This window comes from Jaculus jaculus, chromosome 13 (genome assembly GCF_020740685.1).
Source record: "Jaculus jaculus isolate mJacJac1 chromosome 13, mJacJac1.mat.Y.cur, whole genome shotgun sequence".
In the NCBI taxonomy this organism is placed as follows: domain Eukaryota; kingdom Metazoa; phylum Chordata; class Mammalia; order Rodentia; family Dipodidae; genus Jaculus; species Jaculus jaculus.
The window spans coordinates 1,389,089-1,409,631 of NC_059114.1; the positions used below are offsets into that span (position 1 = coordinate 1,389,089).

General features: G+C 45.6%; 1 protein-coding gene across 3 annotated transcripts in view; it reads right to left on the bottom strand.

The window, feature by feature from the left end:
- Window positions 1–7,787, bottom strand: part of Ube2l3 (ubiquitin conjugating enzyme E2 L3) — a 46,893-nt gene extending 39,106 nt beyond the window's left edge. For 2 of the 3 annotated variants that reach the window (XM_045132419.1, XM_004670782.2), the window contains exon 1: window positions 7,726–7,787. In XM_045132419.1, coding sequence (XP_044988354.1) covers window positions 7,726–7,752 — 27 coding nt within the window. In that variant the 5' untranslated portion in view covers window positions 7,753–7,787. The remainder of the gene's footprint in view (window positions 1–7,725) is intronic. The other variant, XM_045132420.1, reaches the window with a different exon arrangement.
- Window positions 7,788–20,543: the final 12,756 nt, after the last annotated feature.

A 20,543-nucleotide genomic window follows, 5' to 3' on the forward strand; every position in this document is an offset into this window, starting at 1 on the left:
ACTTGTCTCACTCACTACATTAGAGATACTTATACATCCATGTTGATTGCTGCTCTATTCACAACAGCTACAAAACAGAACCAGCCTATATGTCCCTCAGCTGATGAATGGATAAATGAAGATGTAATGCATTTCTACAATGGAGTTCTATTCCGCAGTTAAAAAAAATTATGAAATTTGCAGGGAAATGGATGGATCTGGAAAAGACTACACTAAATGAGGTAAACCATGCCCAGAAAGCCAAATGCTGCATTGTTCTCATATGTGGATTCTAGCTACTAGTGTTTAGACTCATATGTAAGCTGGAGTAAAAATTGGCTGAAGACTCCACATGCTTTGGCTGCAATGTCACTGAGAACTCAAGCTGGAGCTGAGCTAAAAACCTCCTCCCTGTAGACCAGCTGACAAAAAACTGGAAAAAGCTATGCGGTATGCAGCCCTATGGGAGAGAGAAGTCATCAGTGGTGAAAACAGTGGACACTGCAAGTCTTAAACTGGGCCGGCCAGGCAAAATGACCAAATGGGAACAATAGTGGCATTCTATTATGGGGAAACCAACCACTCTCTAATTGGACTAGAGGCCCAATCCACAGGAGGGAATACATCCTGGTATTGAAACCCTAGTCAAAAGCCTATTGTGTCTGGGCATGGTGGCACATGCCTCTAATTCCAGCACTTGAGAGGCAGAGGTAGGAGGACTGTCATGAGCTCGAGGCCACCCTGAGACTACATAATGAATTCCAGGTCAGCCTGAGCTAAAGTGAGATCCTACCTCGACAAAAAAAAAAAAAAAAAAACTATTGCAGGGGCAGTCATGAGCCCTAGGAGTGTAACATGTTTTTGTGCATATATTATGCTCACCAAACTGCCCTGTAAGCACTTTTCTTACCATTTATACCCATCTATTAATTAATGCTACTCTCACCTTTTTTTTTTTTTTTTTTTTTTGGTTTTCCAAGGTAGGGTCTCACTCTAGCTCAAGCTGACCTGGAATTCACTATGTAGTCTTAGGGTGGCCTCAAACTCAATGATTCTCCTACCTCTGCCTCCCGAGTGCTGGGAATAAAGGTGTGCGCCACCACATCCAGCTACTATCACTTTTTTAAAAAGAAAATTTACTCATTTATTTGAGAGAGAGAGAAAAGAACAGGCAGAGAGAATGGGCATGCCAGGGCCTCCAGCTACTGCAAACTCCAGACACATCTACCTTACATGGGTCCTGGGAATCAAACCTGGGTCATTAGGCTTCGCAGGCAAATGCCTTAATCGCTAAGCCATTTCCCTAGCCCTACTCTGAGTTTTGGTTAGAGAAGCTTCTCTTTTTAGATGGTGATGACCACAGAGATGACCTAGAAGGAACCAAAGTGCTGAGAAGAAATGACAGGGTAGTATTCAGCACTGAAATGTCTCTCATATCTTCCAAGGCTCAAGGTCCATTGCAGAAGAGGTGGCAGAAAGAATGTAAGAGCCTAAGGAAGGGTAGGACTGCTTACAATGCAACTGTTTAGACATACCCTGGCCTTACTATGAGCTTGCAGTACTACCTTCAAAAGACTCATAATACAGGAAAAAGATGACACCAAAATAAGAGAGACTAATTGAAAGAGGGAAGGGATATGATGGAGAGTGGATTAGAGAAGGGGAAAGTGGGCGAGGGAATTATCATGGTTTATTGTCTATAATTATAGAAGATGTCCTGGGGAATCAAACCAAGGTCCTTGGCTATACAGGCAAATGTCTTAACTGCTAACCCATCTTTCCAACCCTGGTACTTTTTTTTCTTTTGGTTTTCTGAGGTAGGGTCTTGCTCTAGCTCAGGAGACCTGGAATTCACTATGTAGTTTCAGGGTGGCCTTGAACTCATGGCAATCCTCTTACCTCTGCTGAGTGCTGGGATTAAAGGCATGCTCCACCACACCCAGCTTCTCTGATACATTCTTTATTCATGGTTACAATTATAGTTTTTTTTTGTTGTTGTTTTGTTTTGTTTTTCAAGGTAGGGTCTTACTCTGATCCAGGCTGACCTGGAATTCACTATGTAGTCTCAGGTAGACTCAAACTCACAGCGATCCTCCTACCTCTGCCTCTCAAGTGCTGGAATTAAAGGTGTGCCACCATGCCCGGCTCTTTGGAAATATTTTTAAAAGAACCTATTAGGCCAGGTGTGGTGGCATATGCCTTCAATCCCAGCACTGGGAAGGCTGAGTGAGGTGGGAGGATAGCCACGAGTTCAAGGCCATCTTGACACTATCCAAGTCATCCTGGGCTAGAATGAAACCCTACGTTGAAAAACCTAATAATAAAAAAAAACACCTATTAAAGTTTATTTGCATAAGCTTGCATTTAATAAGTACTCAAGTTATTCTTTTTTTCTGAACTCAAATTTTTTAGAAACCATTTAAAACTTATATTAAATCTCCTACCAATTGCCTCACTGCCTGGGGATTCCAAACTGGGTCAATAGTGCTAGCCTAGAGGGATACCAATATGATGTAGGTCAGCTGGCATGGTGGTTCACTCTTCTAATCCCAGCAGCCAGAAAGCTGAGGCAGGAGATTTACTGCAGATTTGAGGATAGACTGGATATATAATGAATGAATTTTAGTACAGCCTGGGCTAGAGTGATATAGTGCTTTCAAGAAATCAGAAAGAAAGAAAAAGGAGGAAGAAGGGAGCAGATCAAGATTCCTGCCCTTCAGAAACTCAGAACCCAGAGTAGGAAAGAAATCTTTAACAGGCTAGAAAATTTTCCTTGCCACTTAAGAGCAGATAGCTGAGGCAGGCTTCTGTAACCCCACTGTTTGTGGTGGGTTAAGCAAAGTGCAGATAGCAAAGTTACCCAGAAACTTGAAAACAATCTGCTTCAAAGGAGGTGGAAGTTAAGGGCCAACTAAGGTGACCTCTGACCACCAATGCACATAATGGGGTACATACCTGTGTTCACACACATACACACCAGCCTTTATCAACACAAATCAGACCATTAAAATGCTCAGAGAAGTGTAAAGAAGAAATAACTCTTCCCATAGTGCTTAGGGCTCCCAGAGTAGGTGGCACAGGCTGACTATTAAGGTTCCCAAAGAAATTGGTGTAAACCTGGCATAGTGGTGCATGTCTTTAATTCCAGCACTCAGGAGACAGAGGTAGGTGGATCGCCATGAGTTCGAGGCCACCCTGAGACTATACAGTGACTTCCAGGTCAGCTGGACTATAGTGAGACCCTACCTCGAAAAAAAAAAAAAAAAGAAACCTGGTGTGGTGGCACACCTTTAATCCCAGCACTGGGGAGGCAGAGGAAGGAGGATAACCGAGAGCTTGAGGACACACTGAGACTACATAGTGAAATCCAGGCCAGCCTGAGCAAGTGAGACCCTACCTTGAAAAACCAGAGGGAAAAAAAAAAAAAAAAAAAAGACTTCCAAAGAAGAGGGGAATTGAGAAGGAGAAAGGAAACATTTGAGTGCTATAAGAAAGCTTTGCTTTCAGCAGGATGTGGTGGCACACGCCTTTAATCCAAGCACTCGGGAGGCAGAGGTAAGAGGATTGCCCTGAGTTCGAGGCCACCCTGAGACTCCTTAATGAATTTCAGGTCAGCCTGGGCTACAGTGAGACCCTACCTCAAAAAACAAATAAAGAAAGCAAGCTTTGCTTTCAACTCATATAATCAAGCCAGGGCCTGGAGAGATGGCTCAGCTGTTAAGGCACTTGCCAGTACCCATGTAAAGCCAGATGCTAGAGTTCATTTGCAGGGCTGGAGGCCCTGATGCAACCCTATCTCCCTCCCTCTCTCTCTCTCTCTCTCTCTCTCTCTCTATCTATCTATCTATCTCTCTGTCCTTGCAAATAAATTAAAAAAAAAATTTTTTTTTTTTTCCTTTTTGAGGTAAGGTCTAGCTCTAGCCCAGGCTGACCTGGGATTCACTCCACAGTCTCAAGGTGGCCTGGAACTCATGACAATCCTCCTGCCTAGGCCTCCCAAGTGCTGATATTAAAGGGATATGCCACCACATCTGGCTATAAAAAATGTCTCTTAAAAATAAAAGGGCTGGAGAGATGGCTTGGCGATTAAGCACTTGCCTGTGAAGCCTAAGGACCCTGGTTCAAGGCTCGATTCCCCAGGACCCACGTTAGCCAGATGTACAAGGGGGTACATGCATCTGGAGGTCGTTTGCAGTAGCTGGAGGCCTTAGGGCACCCAATCTCTCTCTCTCTCCCCCTTTCTCTGTTGCTCTCAAATAAATAAAAATGAAAAATGAAAAAAAAAATTTAGGGCTGGAGATATGGCTTGCCAGTTGGGGTGCTTACCTGCAAAGCCAAAGGGCCCACATTTGATTCCCTAGTACCTATGTAAGCCAGATGCACAAGCTGGTGCATGTGTCTGGAGTTCATTCACAGTGGTTGAAGGCCCTGCTATTCCTATTCTCTCTATCTGCTTCCTTCTCTCAAGTAAATTTAATTAATTAATTTTTAAAAAATTTAGGGCTGGAGAGATGGCTTTGTGGTTAAGGCACTTACCTGTGAAGACTAAGAACTCATATTTGACTCTCCAGGTCCCATATAAGATAGACACAAGCACACAATGTCACACATATGCACACAAGGGGGCGCACATAACTGGAGTTCCTTTGCAACAGCTGAAGGCCCTGGCACACCCATTGTCTCTCTGCCTTATACATATATATGTATATATTGAGTTCTCTCTCCCTCCCTCCCTCCCTCTCTCTCTCTCTCTCTCTCTCTCTCTCTCTCTCTCTCTCACACACACACACACACACACACACACACACACCTAAAAACTCCAGTCAAGAGGCCATGCATGCCAGGCATGGTGGTGCACGCCTTTAATCCCAACACTCGGGAGGCAGAGGTAGGAGGATCACCAAGAGTTCAAGGCCACCCTGAGACTATAGTTAATTTCAGCCCAGCCTGGACCAGAGTGAAACCCTATCTCAAAAAAACAAAAAAAAAAAAAAAAAAAAAAAAAAAGAGGCCAGGCATGGTGACACACACATTTAATCTCAGTACTTGGGAGGAAGAGGTATGAGGATTGTTGTGAGTTCAAAGCCACCCTGAGACTATAGTGAATTCCAGGTCAGCCTGAGCTGCACTTAAACACTACCTTGAAGAAGAAAAAAAAAAAAAAAATCAAGCCAGGGACTGTAGAGACGGCATAGCAATTAAGGTGCTCACCTGCAAAGCCAAAGGACCCAGGTAAACCAGAGGTACAAGGTAGTGCATGAGTCTGGAATTTTTTGCAGTGGCTGGAAGCCCCAGCACGTTCGTTCGTTCATTCATTCATATTCTCTCTCTCTCTCTCTCTCTCAAATAAATAAACAAACTGAGAGTGGTGGTACATGCCTTTAATCCCAGCAGCCCTGGGAGGCTGAGGTAGGGGGATCACTGTGAGTTCAAGGCCAGCCTGGGATTACAGAGTGAGTTCCAGGTCAGCCTGGAATAAAGTGAGACCCTTGGGGGGGGGGGGTGAATCTTTCAATAGTAGGTGCCTCTAACCACACCTTTAATCCCAGCACTTGGGAAGCAGAGGTAGAAGGATCAACATGAGTTTAGGGCCATCCTGAAACTACATAGTGAATTTCAGGTCAGTCTGGGCTAGAATGAAACTATACCTTAAGAAAAAAAAAAATCAACACACCTTTCTTCTTTGGGGGTAGCCTATTCAAACCAATAAATTTCTTCACTTCTTTTTCTCACACACAGATGGGAATATTAATGTCTAATTCAAAGATTAATGATTATGAATGTGAAAAATATAGTCAAGCTAGAAAATTGGGAGCCGGGTGTGGTGGCACACGCCTTTAATCCCAGCACTTGAGAGGCAGAGGTAGGAGGATTGCCAAGAGTTCGAGGCTACCCTGAGACTACATAGCGAATTCCAGGTCAGTCTGGACCAGAGTGAGACCCTACCTTGAAAAACCAAAAAAGTGGGAACTGGTGCAATGATCACGTTTCTGAAAACCAAAAGGTGGGAGATGTGAGGCTGAATGGACTGCTTTCAGCCAGTCTAAAGATCTTCTATGCTAAGTAAAAAGTTTATATTAACTGCTGAGAACAAGGTCATAGAGGATTTTAGCAAAGAAAAGGGTTGAATATTAAAACTGTGGTATCAGGCGGGCGTGGTGGCACATACCTTTAGTCCCACCACTTGGAAGGCAGAAGGATCACCACGAGTTCAAGGCCACCCAGACTACATAGAGAATTCCAGTTCAGCCAGAGCTAGAGTGAGATCTTACCTCGAGGGGAAAAAAAGAAAAAGACCCTATGGTAACCACAAAGGGGAGTGGTAGTCAGGGAAGAGCTTTCATAGGGCTATGAAAGAGGGGGAATAGATTCAAATAATTTCAATAAGATTAGAAAACAAGGAAGACACTCAAAATCTTTCTAAAATTAAACCACCAAGCTTTGATGGGTGACAGCATTTGGGGAGCACAGCATGGAAACAGTGACTAGCAATCATTTCAGCTAGGTAAATGGTGGTGTCTGGAGTCTGTTTCTTTGTGCCCACTTCCACTTCAGCTTTATAAGTTAAATGTTCTATCCCTTACTGAACAAAGAGAAACGTTCCCGATGACTCCGTGTTTCATGTCTCCATCCACTAAATTAGCTCTTCCTAGGACGAATACCACCCAGCTCTTTTATCTGCCCTTGGGAGCCAGCTCCCAGGGTCTTTTGTGTTTCCGGACAGGTGGCAGCTCCATGCCACTCTCTGGCTGCAGATTCTCAAACATAGGCGAGGGCGGAGGGAGGGGTGTGCGGGGGGGGGGGAGTCGCCTCTGGAGGACCTCGGCAAATCCACCAGGAGAAAAATAAAAAAAATTAAAAATCCAAAGTCAAACTTATAACATCCGTGTTCCTTATCCAATTGGCGAGAAAGGAGCCCCGATGCATTCAAATACAAAGTACGTGGCAAAGTTATTTTTTTATATATAAACTTTGGAGTGTTTTGATTCGAACGACAGAGACCAATCCCCTGCCCCAAAAGCGTCACTTTGCTTCATCCGAGAAAAGGAGGTATCGAGTGAGTGATGGACAGGGAAGAAGCAACCGTGGACCAACCCCCCACCCCCCGACACACACACATACACGCGCGCGCGCCTTCCTGCAGGGGAACTTGCCCGCCGTGTGACTCTGCAGTCACGGGCGACAGTCAATTTCAAACGACCCACAGTTAACTGACCTAACTTTGGCCGACTGCCCTCCTCTTCGCTTTCCCGTCTCGAGCCTCCGAAAGCCCTCTGCTCCCGGCTCGCCCAATTACGGGCCCGGCAGGGAGGGGCGGTCTTCGGCACTGACTCCGAGGCCTCCTTCCCCGCCGGTGGCCGGCGCCGGGCCCCCCGGCCGGAACCGACATCAACGGCGTCCTCCCTCGGGCCCGGAACGCGGGCGGCGCCGCCGGGAGAACGGGCTGGGCCTCGGGAGGAGGGCAACGAGAACGTCGGCCCCACCCGCCGCCGAGGCTGGGCAGCAGGGCGGCCGGCAGCTCCCGGCGCGGCCTGCGGCTCCCGCCCAGGCTGCGGCCTAGAAGGTCCCGTTGGTACCTTAGGTCCACACGAGGCACCGCGACCCGACTGGGCCACGCAGCGAAAGGCCTGACGGTGTCGGTACCCTTAGGACCCCCGGTCCGCCGTAGGGGGTCCAGAGTCGGGACACCGCCCCTCCACCCACATCCCCACCCCCGTCCGACCGGCACCGGAGAATGGCTTTTACCTTCATCAGCCTCCTGCTGGCCGCCATCTTGGATCTGGTGCTGCTGCTTTCCCAAAATGCATCGCGGCTGGCCGGAGGCTGGAGCCCCCGCACTTCCTGGAGCGGGGGAGGGGAGGGAGCGAGCGCGTCTGCGCTGCGAGGAGAGCCTACTGTGTGTAGGGATCTGCGCAGGTGAGCAGAGGCCCTCGGTTGACCAGCCCAGGTAAAAGCCCTGGCACTTAAAAAGACCTGGTCCTTAAAGAGCATTCAGTCCCATGGCCATGACAATGCCCGGCACATAGTAGGTGGGCAGGATAGAAAGATAGGGAAAATAGCGGGACATGGGAAAGGAAGTTTGAAGGCTCGGGCCAGGTGAAAAGCAATAATTCTCTTTTTTTTTAAATTTTTTGTTTATTTTATTTATTTGAGAGCAACAGACACAGAGAGAGAAAGAGGCAGAGAGAGAATGGGCCCGCCAGGGCTTCCAGCCAGTCAAACGAACTCCAGACGCGTGCGCCCCCTTGTGCATCTGGCTAACGTGGGTCCTGGGGAATTGAGCCTTGAACCGGGGTCCTTAGGCTTCACAGGCAAGCGCTTAACCGCTAAGCCGTCTCTCCAGCCCAAAAGCAGTAATTCTAACACAGCCGAGTGTGGTGGAACACGCCATTAATCCCAGCACTAGGGAGGCAGAGGTAGGAGGATCGCCGAGAGTTCAAGGCCAGCCTGGAACAAGAGAGTGAGTTCCAGGTCAGCCTGAACTGACCCTACCTCGGAAAATAAAAAAATAAAGGAAAAAGAAAAAATTCTATATGACTATTGTAAAAATAATGAAGTGAGACCCTACCTTGAGTAGCCTATTTCTCCCCACGCTTGAGTAGGCTTTACTTTGTGTGACTCTAAGCCCACCACCAAGGCAGGGAAGTGTGACTTTCTTTCTCTTAACTCTCATTCTTTTTTTTTTTAATTTTTATTTATTTATTTGAGAGCGACAGACACAGAGAGAAAGACAGGTAGAGGGAGAGAGAGAGAATGGGCGCGCCAGGGCTTCCAGCCTCTGCAAACGAACTCCAGACGCGTGCACCCCCTTGTGCATCTGGCTAACGTGGGACCTGGGGAACCGAGCCTCGAACCGGGGTCCTTAGGCTTCACAGGCAAGCGCTTAACCGCTAAGCCATCTCTCCAGCCCTAACTCTCATAAAGACTCTCTTAAAGACTTTACTAAAATATCTCTAGCCAGGTGGTGGGGTTTGTGATAATAATCCCAGCACTCTTAAGACTGAGGTAGGAGGATTGTGGTGAATTCAAGACCAGCCTGGACTACAAAATGATGCTGGGGGGTGGGGAGAGGAGGCCTGGTGGCACACGCCTTAATCTCAGCACCCGGGAGACAGAAGTAGGACGGTTGTTGAGGAGTTAAAGACTATATAGTGAGCCGGGCGTGGTGGCACACGCCTTTAATCCCAGCACTTGGGAGGCAGAGGTAGGAGGATCGCTGTGAGTTCGAGGCCACCCTGAGACTCCATAGTGAATTCCAGGTCAGCCAGGTCAGCAAGAGTGAGACCCTACCTCGTAAAACAAAAAACAAAACAAACAAACAAACAAAAAGACTATATAGTGAATTCCAGTCACCTGGACTACCTCAAGACCCTACTAAGAAAAATCAAATACAAACAAAAAATTTCCAGCTTTCCTCTTACCTCAGCCATCTTGTAAATAATATTTTGTATAACAAAAACCAGGGCACTAAGAATTTGATTGATGAAACTTGATCCTAACATGCCTAGTGGGTACAGTACTATGTAATGCCAATGTAATAGTATAACTAGATTACTAATTTTTAAATTTATTTTCCAGAGAGAGAGAATGGTTGCAAACAAATTCCAGATGCGTGTACCACTTTGTACATTAGGCTTTATGTGGGTCGTGGGGAATCGAGCCTGGGCTGACAGGCTTTGGAAGCATCATAGGAGTGTTATAACTAAAGTTCACTTAATCAAGAACACAATGTAAGAGGTTTTCAGTCTTGGTGAAGATCTCTGGCATGTCGGGAGGGCTCCTCTTGCTCTTTGTGACAGTTTGTGGTCTGGCTCATGTCTCTAGGTCAGGTACTGCAGCCTGGCTCCAGATCACAGTGGGATAACCTGCAACCTCAGCCTAACAGACTCTTCCTAGGACTTGGCTGTCCTGTCCCCTTCATCTAGAAGTCCTTCCAGCTCCTTTATAGCACATTAACCATGGCATCGGGGTTCTTGATCTTGAACAGCCATCAGCTGTTCTTATTGAAAGCTCAATGCACAGAGTGACAGTAGACCTTGTTGTGTCCATTCTCTCTCTTAGATAAATATTTTAAAAGGGGGCTGGGGCTGGGAGGATGGATCAGCGGTTAAGGAATTATCCTGCAAAGCCAAAGGACTCAGGTTCAATTCCCCAGGACCCACATAAGCCAGATATACAAGGTGACACATGTGTCTGGAGTTCATTTGCAGTGGCTAGCGGCCCTGGCATGCTGTGCCCATTCTCTTTCCCTCCCTCCCTCCCTCCCTCTCTCCCTCTCTCTCTCTCTCTCTCTCTCTCTCTCTCCCTCTAATAAATGAATAAAAAGTAAATAAAATTAAAATACATATATTTTAATAAAAGGGGGACTGGAGAGATGGCTTAGTAATTAAGGCACTTGCCTGCAAAGCCAAAGGACCCAGGTTTGATTCCCCAGTACCCACCAAAGTCAAAAAGATGCACAAGATAGCACATGTGTTGGGAGTTTGTTTGCAGTGTCTAGAAACCCTGGCTCACCCATTCTCTCTTTCATAATAAGTATTTTTTAATTGGGGCTTTTTGTTGTTGTTGTTTTTTGAGGTAGGATGACCTGGAATTCACTGAGTAGTCTCGGGCTGGCCTCAAACTCACAGAGATCTTTCTACCTCTGCCTCCTAAATGCTGGGATTAAAGGCACGCGCCTCTATGCCCAGCTCCCCAGGGATTTTTGTTTTTCTCATTAGTTTTACCATCTATTTCTATCTCCTGAAGATTGCCTTCCTGCCTATCATCTATATCATATTCCAGGAATATACCTTCCTAGCACTGAGAGAATAAAATGTGATGCTTGGCCAACAAGGGGAACTGTGAGCTGAAGTTTCCAAAAGAAGCCACACCTGTGTTAAGCATTCTAAAATGACTGACTGATAAGAACCTCAGTGATTATGGAGTTAGAATGTTGTAGTTTGGGAGGCAAAGTTTATCTTAGGCTATCATTGGCCTCTAAATAGTCATTTATGACCCACCTGTGTATGTGACCTTACATTCGCTTGACTATTAGGTAACTGACTTTATGTTAATAAACCTGGAAAGGTAACAAAACATCCTCCAAGGAGCTAGTTCCATTGAAGGTCTGGGTACCAGTATTGCAGCTCCCGACTGGAAAAACTGGATATTGACAGTCTTTCTCTCTGATTGTCTGATTAACTTTTAGACCTCTTCTTTTCTATAAGCATATACAATTTTTTTTCAGAGTCCAGCAAATTGATTTGCAAATGATCTTCCATCAACAGCTGCCACTTAGAACAGAGCAGGACATTAGCTGGGTGTGGTAGCACAAACCTTTAATCTCAGCACTTGGGAGGAGGATCGCTGTAAATTCAAGGCCACCCTGAAACTACATAGTGAATTCCAGGTCAGCCTGGGCCAGAATGAGACCCTACCTCGAAGGAAAAAAAAAAAAAAAAAGGGCTGGAGACATGCCTTAGTGGCTAAGGCACTTGCCTGCAAGACCTTGGTTTGATTCGCAACCCACGTAAGCCAGATGCACAAGGTGGCACATGCATCTGGAGTTCATTTGCAGTGGCTGGAAGCCCTGGTATGCCCATTTTTCTCAAATAAATAAATAAAAATAAAATATTTTTTTAAAAAGAATTCATAAAAATAAAAAAAAACAGAGCAGGACATTAGTGTAACCATGGCCAAAGGAGGGACCTGTACTGCTCTAGACCAGCCAGGCCAAATGAGTCAATGGGTGCAATAGTGGCATTTCTGATATGGGGGAAACCAACTGCCCTCTAATTTCACTGGAGGCCCACTCCATGGGAGGGTATACATCCCTGATACTGAAAACCTAAAACAGGGGTAGTCATGAGCCCTACGGGTATAATGTCTGCTGCTGCCTGGCTAAATGCATATTCTATACTCACCAAACTGCCCAGTAAGCACTTCTGTTAATGTTCATACCCATATGGTAATGCTACTCTCACTTTTGGTTAGAGAAACTTCTCTTTTCAGATGGCAGTGACCTTGGGATGACTCAGAAGGCAACATGGTGCTGAGAAGAAGTGACAGAGGAGTGTTTAACACTGAAATATTTTTATCACACCTTCCAAGGTTCAGGGTCCATTGCGGAACAGGTGGTGGAAAGAACATAAGATCCAAAGGAAGGATAGGACTCCTTACAACATGCTCCTCCAGACACAAAATGGCCTGGATATCTATGACCTCACAGTGCCTGACACTACCTACACAAGGCCATCAAGGTAAGAGGAAAAGATCATGATATCAAAATAAAAGAGAGACTGACTGAGAGTGGGAGGGGATATGATGGAGTGTGGAGTTTCAAAGGGGCAAGTAGGGGGAAGGAGGGAATCACCATGGGATATTGTTTACAATTATGGAAGTTGTCTATAAAAAATGAAAAAGAATAAAAAAAGAAAGAAGTAGGAAAAACCATTTCTGCCCTAGTCAGTGCTATGTTTTTACTCACCATGAAGCAATTCCAAGAACACTGACCTGGGCTGGAGAGATGGCTTAGTGGTTAAGCATTTGCCTGTGAAGCCTAAGGACCTTGGTCTGAGGCTCGATTCCCCATGACCCCCATGTTAGCCAGATGTACAAGGGGGCGCACACTTCTGGAGTTCGTTTGCAGTGGCTGGAGGCCCTGGCACACCCATTCTCTCTCTCTCTCTCTGTCTCTCTCTCTCTCTCTCTCTGCCTCTTTCTCTCTGTGTCTGTTGCTCTCAAATAAATAAATAAAAGTAACCAAAAAAGAAAAAAGAAAACTGACCTGCCTTCACCTCCCCTAAAGAATTTGGGAAGGCATTTGGAGAGATGGCTCAGCATTAAAATGCTTGCCTGCAAAACCTAATGCCCCGAGTTCACTTCCTCAGTGCCCACATAAAACCAGAGGCTCACAGTGGCACATGCATCTGCAGCTCATGTGCAGCACATGGAGGCCCCAGCATACCTACCCTCTCTCTGTGCTTCTCTTCTTTCTCTCTCTCTCTCTCTCTCTCTCTCTGCTTGCAAATAAATAAAAATTTGAAAAAGATTTTTAAAAGTTAGGGAGGTCTTAAGAGGTGGCTCAGAGGTTAAGGTGCTTGATTGCAAAGCCCAATGGCCTAGGTTCCATTCCCCTTACCCAGGTAAAAGCCAGATGCACTAGGTAGTACATGCATCTGGAATATGATACAGTGGCAGGATGCTTTGGCATTCCCATTCTCTCGCTTTCTCCTTGCAAGTAAATAAATAAAATATATATTTTTTGTTTTTGTTTGGTTTTTCATTTCTTTTTTATTTTTTGAGGTAGGGTTTTACTCTAGCCCAGGCTGACCTGGAATTCATGATGTAGTCCAAGGGTGACCTTGATGGCCTTGAACTCACAGCAATCTGCCTACCTCTACCTCCCTCCTGAGTGCTAGGATTAAAGGTATGCCAACATGGCTGGCTTGGCTCTTTTTTTTTTTGTTTTTTTTTTTTGTTTTTTTGAGGTAGGGTCTCACTCTAGCTGAGGCTGACCTGTAATTCACTATGTAGTCTCAGGGTGGCCTCTAACTCACCATGATCCTCCTTCCTCTGCCTCCCAAGTGCTGGGATTAAAGGCATTCACCACCACACCTAGCCAATCCTTTTCAAATTTTTATTTATTTGTGCATGTTCATGCACACGCACCAGTCTCTTCACACTGCAAATTCCAGACATACCCCCACTTTGCATCTAGCTTTACTTAGGTTCTGGGGAACTAAGCCTGGTTCAACAGGTTTTGCAAGCAAACCCCTTTAATCCCTGAGCCATCTTCCCAGCCCCAGTCTGCTTGTTTTTGAGACATTGTTTTATGTAGCTCATGCTGTCCTTAAACTTGTTATGCATAGGATGACCTTGGAACCTTGTCCTTTTTCCTCAAGCTCCTAAATGCTAGGGTTATAGTATTGCACTACCACATCAAAGTACAAATATGGTAGTGAAACAATTTATAATATTCTTACTCTTTGGAGGTTTTGGTAAATTATTATTTTTAAAAATTTTATCATTGGGCTGGAGAGATGGTTTAGAGGTTAAGGCACATGCTTGCAAAGCCTAAAGACCCCAGTTCGATTCTCCAGGTCCCACATTAGCCAGATGTACAAAGGGCACATGCATCTGGAGTCCATTTGCAGTGGCTAGAGGCCCTGGTGCGCCCATTCTACCTCTCTCTCACGCGCGCTTTCTCTCTCTCTCTCTCTCTCTGTATCAAATAAATAAAAATATAATCTTTTTTAAAAATTATCATTGACAGCTTCCATAATTATAGACAATAAACCATGATAATTCCCTCCCACCTCACTTTCCCCTTCACAGCTCCATTCTCCATCTTATCCCCTCCCCCTCTCAATCAGTCTCTCTTCTATTTTGATGTTGTCATCTTTTCCTCCTGCTATGATGGTCTTATATAGGTAGTGTCAGACACTGTGAGGTCATGGATATCCAGGCCATTTTGTGTCTGGAATAGTGCATTATAAGCAGTCCTACCCTTCATTTTGCTCTTACAGTCTTTCTACCACCTCTTCCACATGGACCCTGAGCCTTGGAGGTTGTGATAGAGATGTTTCAGTGCTGAGCACTCCTCTGTCACTTCTTCTCAGCACCATGGTGCCTTCTGAGTCATCCAAGGTCACGACCATCTGAAAAGAGAAGGTTCTCTAACCAAAAGTGAGAGTAGCATTACTATATAGGTATGAATATTAAAAGAAGTACTTACTGGGCAGTTTGGTGAGCACAGTATATACATTTAGCTAGACAGAGCAGATGTTACACCCCTAGGGCTCATGACTTCCCCCATCATAGGATTCAGTACCAGGCATGTGTTCCCTCCCGTGGAGCGGGCCTCCAGTCCAATTAGAGAACCGTTGGTTTCCCCATAACAGATAACAGACATGCCACTCTTGTAACCGCTGGCTCATTTGGTCTGGCTGGCCAAACATAAGGCTAGCTAAATTATTAGCATTATTTTTTTATATTTATTTTTGTTTTTTTAGAGGTAGGGTGTCACTCTAGCTCAAACTGACCTGGAATTAGTCTCAGGGTGGCCTTGCACTCAGAGATTCTCCTACCTCTGCCTCCCATGTGCTAGGATTAAATGTGTGTGCCACCACGCCTGGCTGGTTTTTTCTTTTTGCTTGTTGGTTTTTGTTTTTGTTTTTTTTCCTGCCTGTGTCTCCTAAGTGCTAGATATTACAGGTGGACACCAATATACCTGCCATTTATATGAGTGGGTAGGATTGAAACTGAGGTCGTTATGCTTCTGTGCTGAGCACAATACCCACCAACCCATCTGCCCAGTATCCCATGCTTCATCTCCTTATCCTCCCTCTCCACCACCAGTGCTCTAGCCATGCCACATCCCCTGCCCTAACTCACACGCTGCTCCTTTTGCCTGGAATACCTTCTCAGTCCTTCCCCAGACTGCCTGTGTTCATCTGGGAAGTGGTATCCCTCCTCAAAGATGCTATTTACCCACAATCCCTTGCTTAGATGACCTGAGAGACTGCCATGTTGTTGGTCAAATATGCATCTCCTCAACATCTCATTGTTGCCAATAGTCCTCGGGGTTCAAAGTTGTCAGCTGCCTTTACAGAGAATGAACCTATTAAGTAACTTCACAGCCACTGGGCTGATCAGAGGTTCAAATCAAGTTTGTCATAATCTATATGGGGAGGACAAAAACAAGAGAATCTGGCTAACCTGATGGACTGATTCCTTCATTCTTCCTTTGCTTTTTTCTTTTTTAAATTATTTGTTATTTATTTGCACGTAGAGAGTGACAAGACACAGGGAGAGAGAAAGAGAATGGATGTGCCAGGGCCTCTTGCCACTGCAAACAAACTCCAAACTTCACTGCTGACCCATCTCTCTAGCATTTACATGAGATCGGGTGTGTTTATGGTGGTATGGCCATTGACTCTCCAGCCCTTTAACTTTTTTGTTGTTGTTTTCTTTTTCTGGGTTTTTTTTTTCTTGTTTTGTTTTTCAGTTTGTTTATTCCAGATTCCAGGTAGAGTCTCACTCTAGCCCACGCTGATTTGTAGCAGTTCCAAGCTGGCCTTCAACTCATAGTGATCCTTCTACTCTGCCTCCCTAATGCTGAGACTAAAGTCTGAGGTAGGCAGATTATTGGAATGCTGAAGTAGGATGATTACTGTGAATTTAAAGCCAGCCTGGGCTACAGAATGGATTCCAGGTCAGCCTGGGCTAAAGAGAGATCCTGCCTCAGTAAAATGGAAAAAAAAATTGATGCAGGGCTGGGGGTGTAGCTTAATTGGCAGAATGTTTGCCTATTATGAATAAAGCCCAGGATTCAATCCCTAGGAGCCCATAAACTATGATAGTTTTATATGCCTATATTCCAATAACTCTAGCACTTAGGAGGTAGAAGCAGAAGGATCAGGAGTTCAAGGTCGTCATCTTCTACAAAGTTTCTACAAAGCTACCCTGGGCTACATAGTGAATTCCATGTCAGCCTGAGATAGAGCAAGACCATACCTCGAAAATAAAAACAAAACAGGGACTGGAGAGATGGCTCACTGGTAAAGGTGCTTCCCTAGAACTACTAAGGACCCTGCTTCAATTCCCCAGGACCGGGTAAAGTCAGATGCACAAGGTGGCACACAGGTCTGGAGCTATTTGCAGTGGCTGGAGGCCCTGATGCACCCATCCTATCTCTCTCTCTCTTTCTTCTTCTCCCTCTCTCTTTCAAATAAATAATAATTAAAAAAAAAAAAAAGCGAAAGCCATCCAAGTGCCCAAGGATTCTAGAGTCAGCAGGAAAGACTGCTAGCCTAGATATAGGCCACATAGTTCTGGACACAAGTCCCTGTGTGACCCTAAGCAGTTTCCTCCTTTGGTGAGAACAATGCCAACCTCACTGGCTGTGGTGAGGGTTTTTTTTTTTTTTGGGGGGGTGGTTTCTTTTCCAGACAGGGTCTCATGCTAGCCTAAGCAAACCTGGAACTCAATCTATAAACTCCAGGCTGACCTCAAACCCCTGAAGACCCTCCTACCTCAGCCTCCAGAGTGCTGGGCCTGTGGTGAGGACTGCAGAAATATGTACGTAAAGTACAGAAAGGGAAGGAGCAGACCTCCTGCGCCGACCGGTGTTCTGGGGATCTGGACCAGGCGAGAGTCCTGCTCATTAGGCCAGGGGTCTCCAACCTGAAAACTTGAACCCAGTATATGGCCTTTTTTTTTTTTTTTTTAATTTTCTGTTTTTTCAAAGTAGGGTCTTGCTGTAGGTTGACCTGGAATTCACAGTGTAGACTCAGGGTGGCCTCAAACTCACGGCAATCCTCCTACCTCTGCCTCCCAATTGCTGGGATTAAAGGCATGCACCACCATGCCCAGCAAATAAATTTTTTGTTTAGATTTTTTTCTTTTTGGTAATGAGGTGGGGTCTTATTCTAGCTCAGACTGACCTGAAATTTAGTCTCAGGCTCAAGCTGGGCTTGAACTCATAGCAATCCTTTTACCTGGGCCTCCCAAATGCTGGGATTAAAGGTACGTGCTAGCCGGGTGTGGTGGCGCACACCTTTAATCCCAGCACTCAGGAGGCAGAGGTAGGAGGATTGCCATGAGTTCGAGGCCACCCTGAGACTACATAGTGAATTCCAGGTCAGCCTGAGCCAGAGTAAGACCCTACCTCGAAAAACAAAACAAAACAAAAAAAAAAAAAAAAAAAAAGGAGACCCAGCATCCTGCTGGTGTTGGTGGAGCTCCTCAAAAAAAAAAAAAAAAAAAAGGTACGTGCAACTACACCTCCCCTGGCCCCAGTTTCTATTTCCTTTGCCTAAAAATGCCCCTTCAGCTCCTCTGAGCAGTCCCCACATCCTCTCCTCCTTCAGATTCCAGCTCATGTGTCTTTTCTTCCAGAAAATCTACTCTGATAAGAGCCTTTTCTCTATATTCCTCACCCACACCACTAATCAAGCCATGTCCCTTTGTGTTCTCCTCAAACCATCATCTCCATGAGGATAGAGACAGCTGGGGTCATCGCTATCTGTTTGTTTATTTTGTTTTTGATTTTTCAAGGTAGGGTTTCACTCTAGTCCAGGCTGACCTAGAATTCACTGTGTAGTCTCAGACTGGCTTCAAACTCATGGCCATCTTCCTACCTCTGCCTCTCAAGTGCTGGGATTAAAGGTGTGCGCCACCACGCCTAGCTGTCTCTTATCTTTTTACTCATGTATGCAAACACCCCCAACTGTGTGCTATCTTGTCCTAGATGCTGAGAAAGCAGCAAAGAAAAGACATAAAAATGCATTATCATGAAGATAAAGGAAGCTGAGTGGAAAACTGGGTTTGTAGGAGCTCCATTCTAAAAAGTTTAAAGCCGGGGCTGGAGAGATGGTTTAGCAGTTAAGCACTTGCCTGTGAAGCCTAAGGATCCCAGTTAGAGGCTCAATTCCCCAGTACCCATATATATTTTGATTTTTTAGAGGTGGGATCTCATTCTAGCTCAGGCTGAGCTGAAATTCACTATGTAGTCTCAGGATGGCTGCAAACTCACGGGTATCCTTCTACCTCTGCCTCCCAAGTGCTGGGATTAAAGGCGTGTACCACCACACCTGGCTAAGTATGTTATTTATTTATTTGAAAAAGAGAAAAAGAGGCAGAGAGAGAAAGAAAGAGAAAGAATGGGTATGCCAGGATCTCTAGCCACTGCACAAGAACTCCAGATGCATGTGCCACCTTGTGCATATGGCTTCACGTGGGTCCTGGGGAATGGAACCTTGGTCCTTTGGCTTTCCAGGCAAATGCCTTTATTGCTAAGCCATCTCTCCAGCCCTAAAAAATATTTTAAAAAATCCTTCAGGCCAGGCAGGCTGGCACACATCTTTAATCCCAGCACTTTGGAGGCAGAGGAAGGAGGATCATCATGAGTTTGAAGCCAGCCTGAAACTACCTAGTGGATTCCAGCAGTCCGAGCTACATTGAGACCCTACCTCGAAAAAAAAAATACTTTAAATAGTCCTCTTTTTTTTCTCTTCTCCTTCACTTTCTCCTTCTTTAAAACCCAGGGGAGGCCGGGTGTGGTGGCACACACCTTTAATCCCAGCATTTGGGAGGCAGAGGTAGGAGGCTCTCTATGAGTTCGAGGCCACCCTGAGATTACATACTGAATTCCAGGTTAGTCTGGGCTAGAGTGAAATCATACCTCCAAAAAAAAAGACAAGCCCAGGGGAGGGCTAGAGAGCTGATTCAGTGGTTAAAGGTCTTGCCTGTAAAGCCTAAGGACCAAAGTTCAATTCCCCAGATGCACAAAGAGACACATGCATCTAAACTTTGCTTACAGCAGCTAGAGGCCCTGGTATGCCCATTCTCTCCTCTGTTCTTTCTCTCTCCCTCTCTCTCTTCCTTTCTTTCCTTCCTTCCTTCCCTCCCTCCCTCCCTCCCTCCCTTCCTCCTCCCTCCTCCCTCCTTTCTTTCTTCCTTTCTTTCCTTCTTTCTTTCTTTCTTTCCTTCCTCCCTCCCTCCCTCCCTCCCTCCCTCCCTCCCTCCCTCCCTCCCTCCCTCCCTCCCTTCTTTCTTTCTTTCTTTCTTTCTTTCTTTCTTTCGAGACAGGGTTTCACTCTCCTCCAGGCTGACCTGGCAATTCACTATATACTATCAGTGTGGTCTCGAACTCACAGCAATCCTCTTACCTCTACCTCCCAAGTGCTGGGATTAAAGGTATGTGCCACCATGCTCTCTCTCTTTTTCTTTCCTTTTTTTTTCTTTTTTTTTTTTTTTTTTTTTGGTTTTTCGAAGTTGGGTTTCCCTCTGGCCCAGGCTGACCTGGAATTCACTATGTAGTTTCAGGGTGGCCTCGAACTCATGGTGATCCTCCTACCTCTGCCTCCTGAGGGCTGGGATTAAAGGTGTGTGCCATCACGCCCAGCTTTCTTCTCTTTTTTAAAAAAATATTTTATTTATTTATTTGAGAGAGAGAAAGAGGCACAGAGAGAGAGAATGGGCACACCCAGGCCTCCAGCCACTCCAAACAAATTCTAGACCCATGCACCACCTTGTGCACCTGGCTTATGTGGGTCCTTTGGCTTTGAAGGTAAACGCCTTAACCACTAAACCAACTCTCCAGCCCTCCTCTCTTCTCTTGTATGTCTCTCTGCTTGGAAATAAATTTAGAAAAAAATTGCCGGGCATGGTGGCGCACGCCTTGATCCCAGTACTTGGGAAACAGGGGTAGGAGGATCACCAGGAGTTCGAGGTCACCCTGAGGCTACGTAGTGAATTCCAGGTTAGCCTGAGCTAGAGTGAGACCCTATCTTGACAAAAACAAAACAAAACAAAAAATTATTTATTTATTTTATTTTTAGTTTTTTGGTTTTTCGAGGTAGAGTCTCACTCTAGCCCAGGCTGACCTGGAATTCACTATGGAGTCTCAGGATGGCCTTGAACTCATGGTGATCCTCCTACCCTCTGCCTCCCAGTGCTGGGTTTAAAGGCACACCCAGCTTGGGTGGCACATGCCTTTAATCCCCAGCACTTGGGAGGCAGAGGTAGGAGGATCTCCATAGTGAATTCCAGGTCAGCCTGGACCAGAGTGAAGCCCT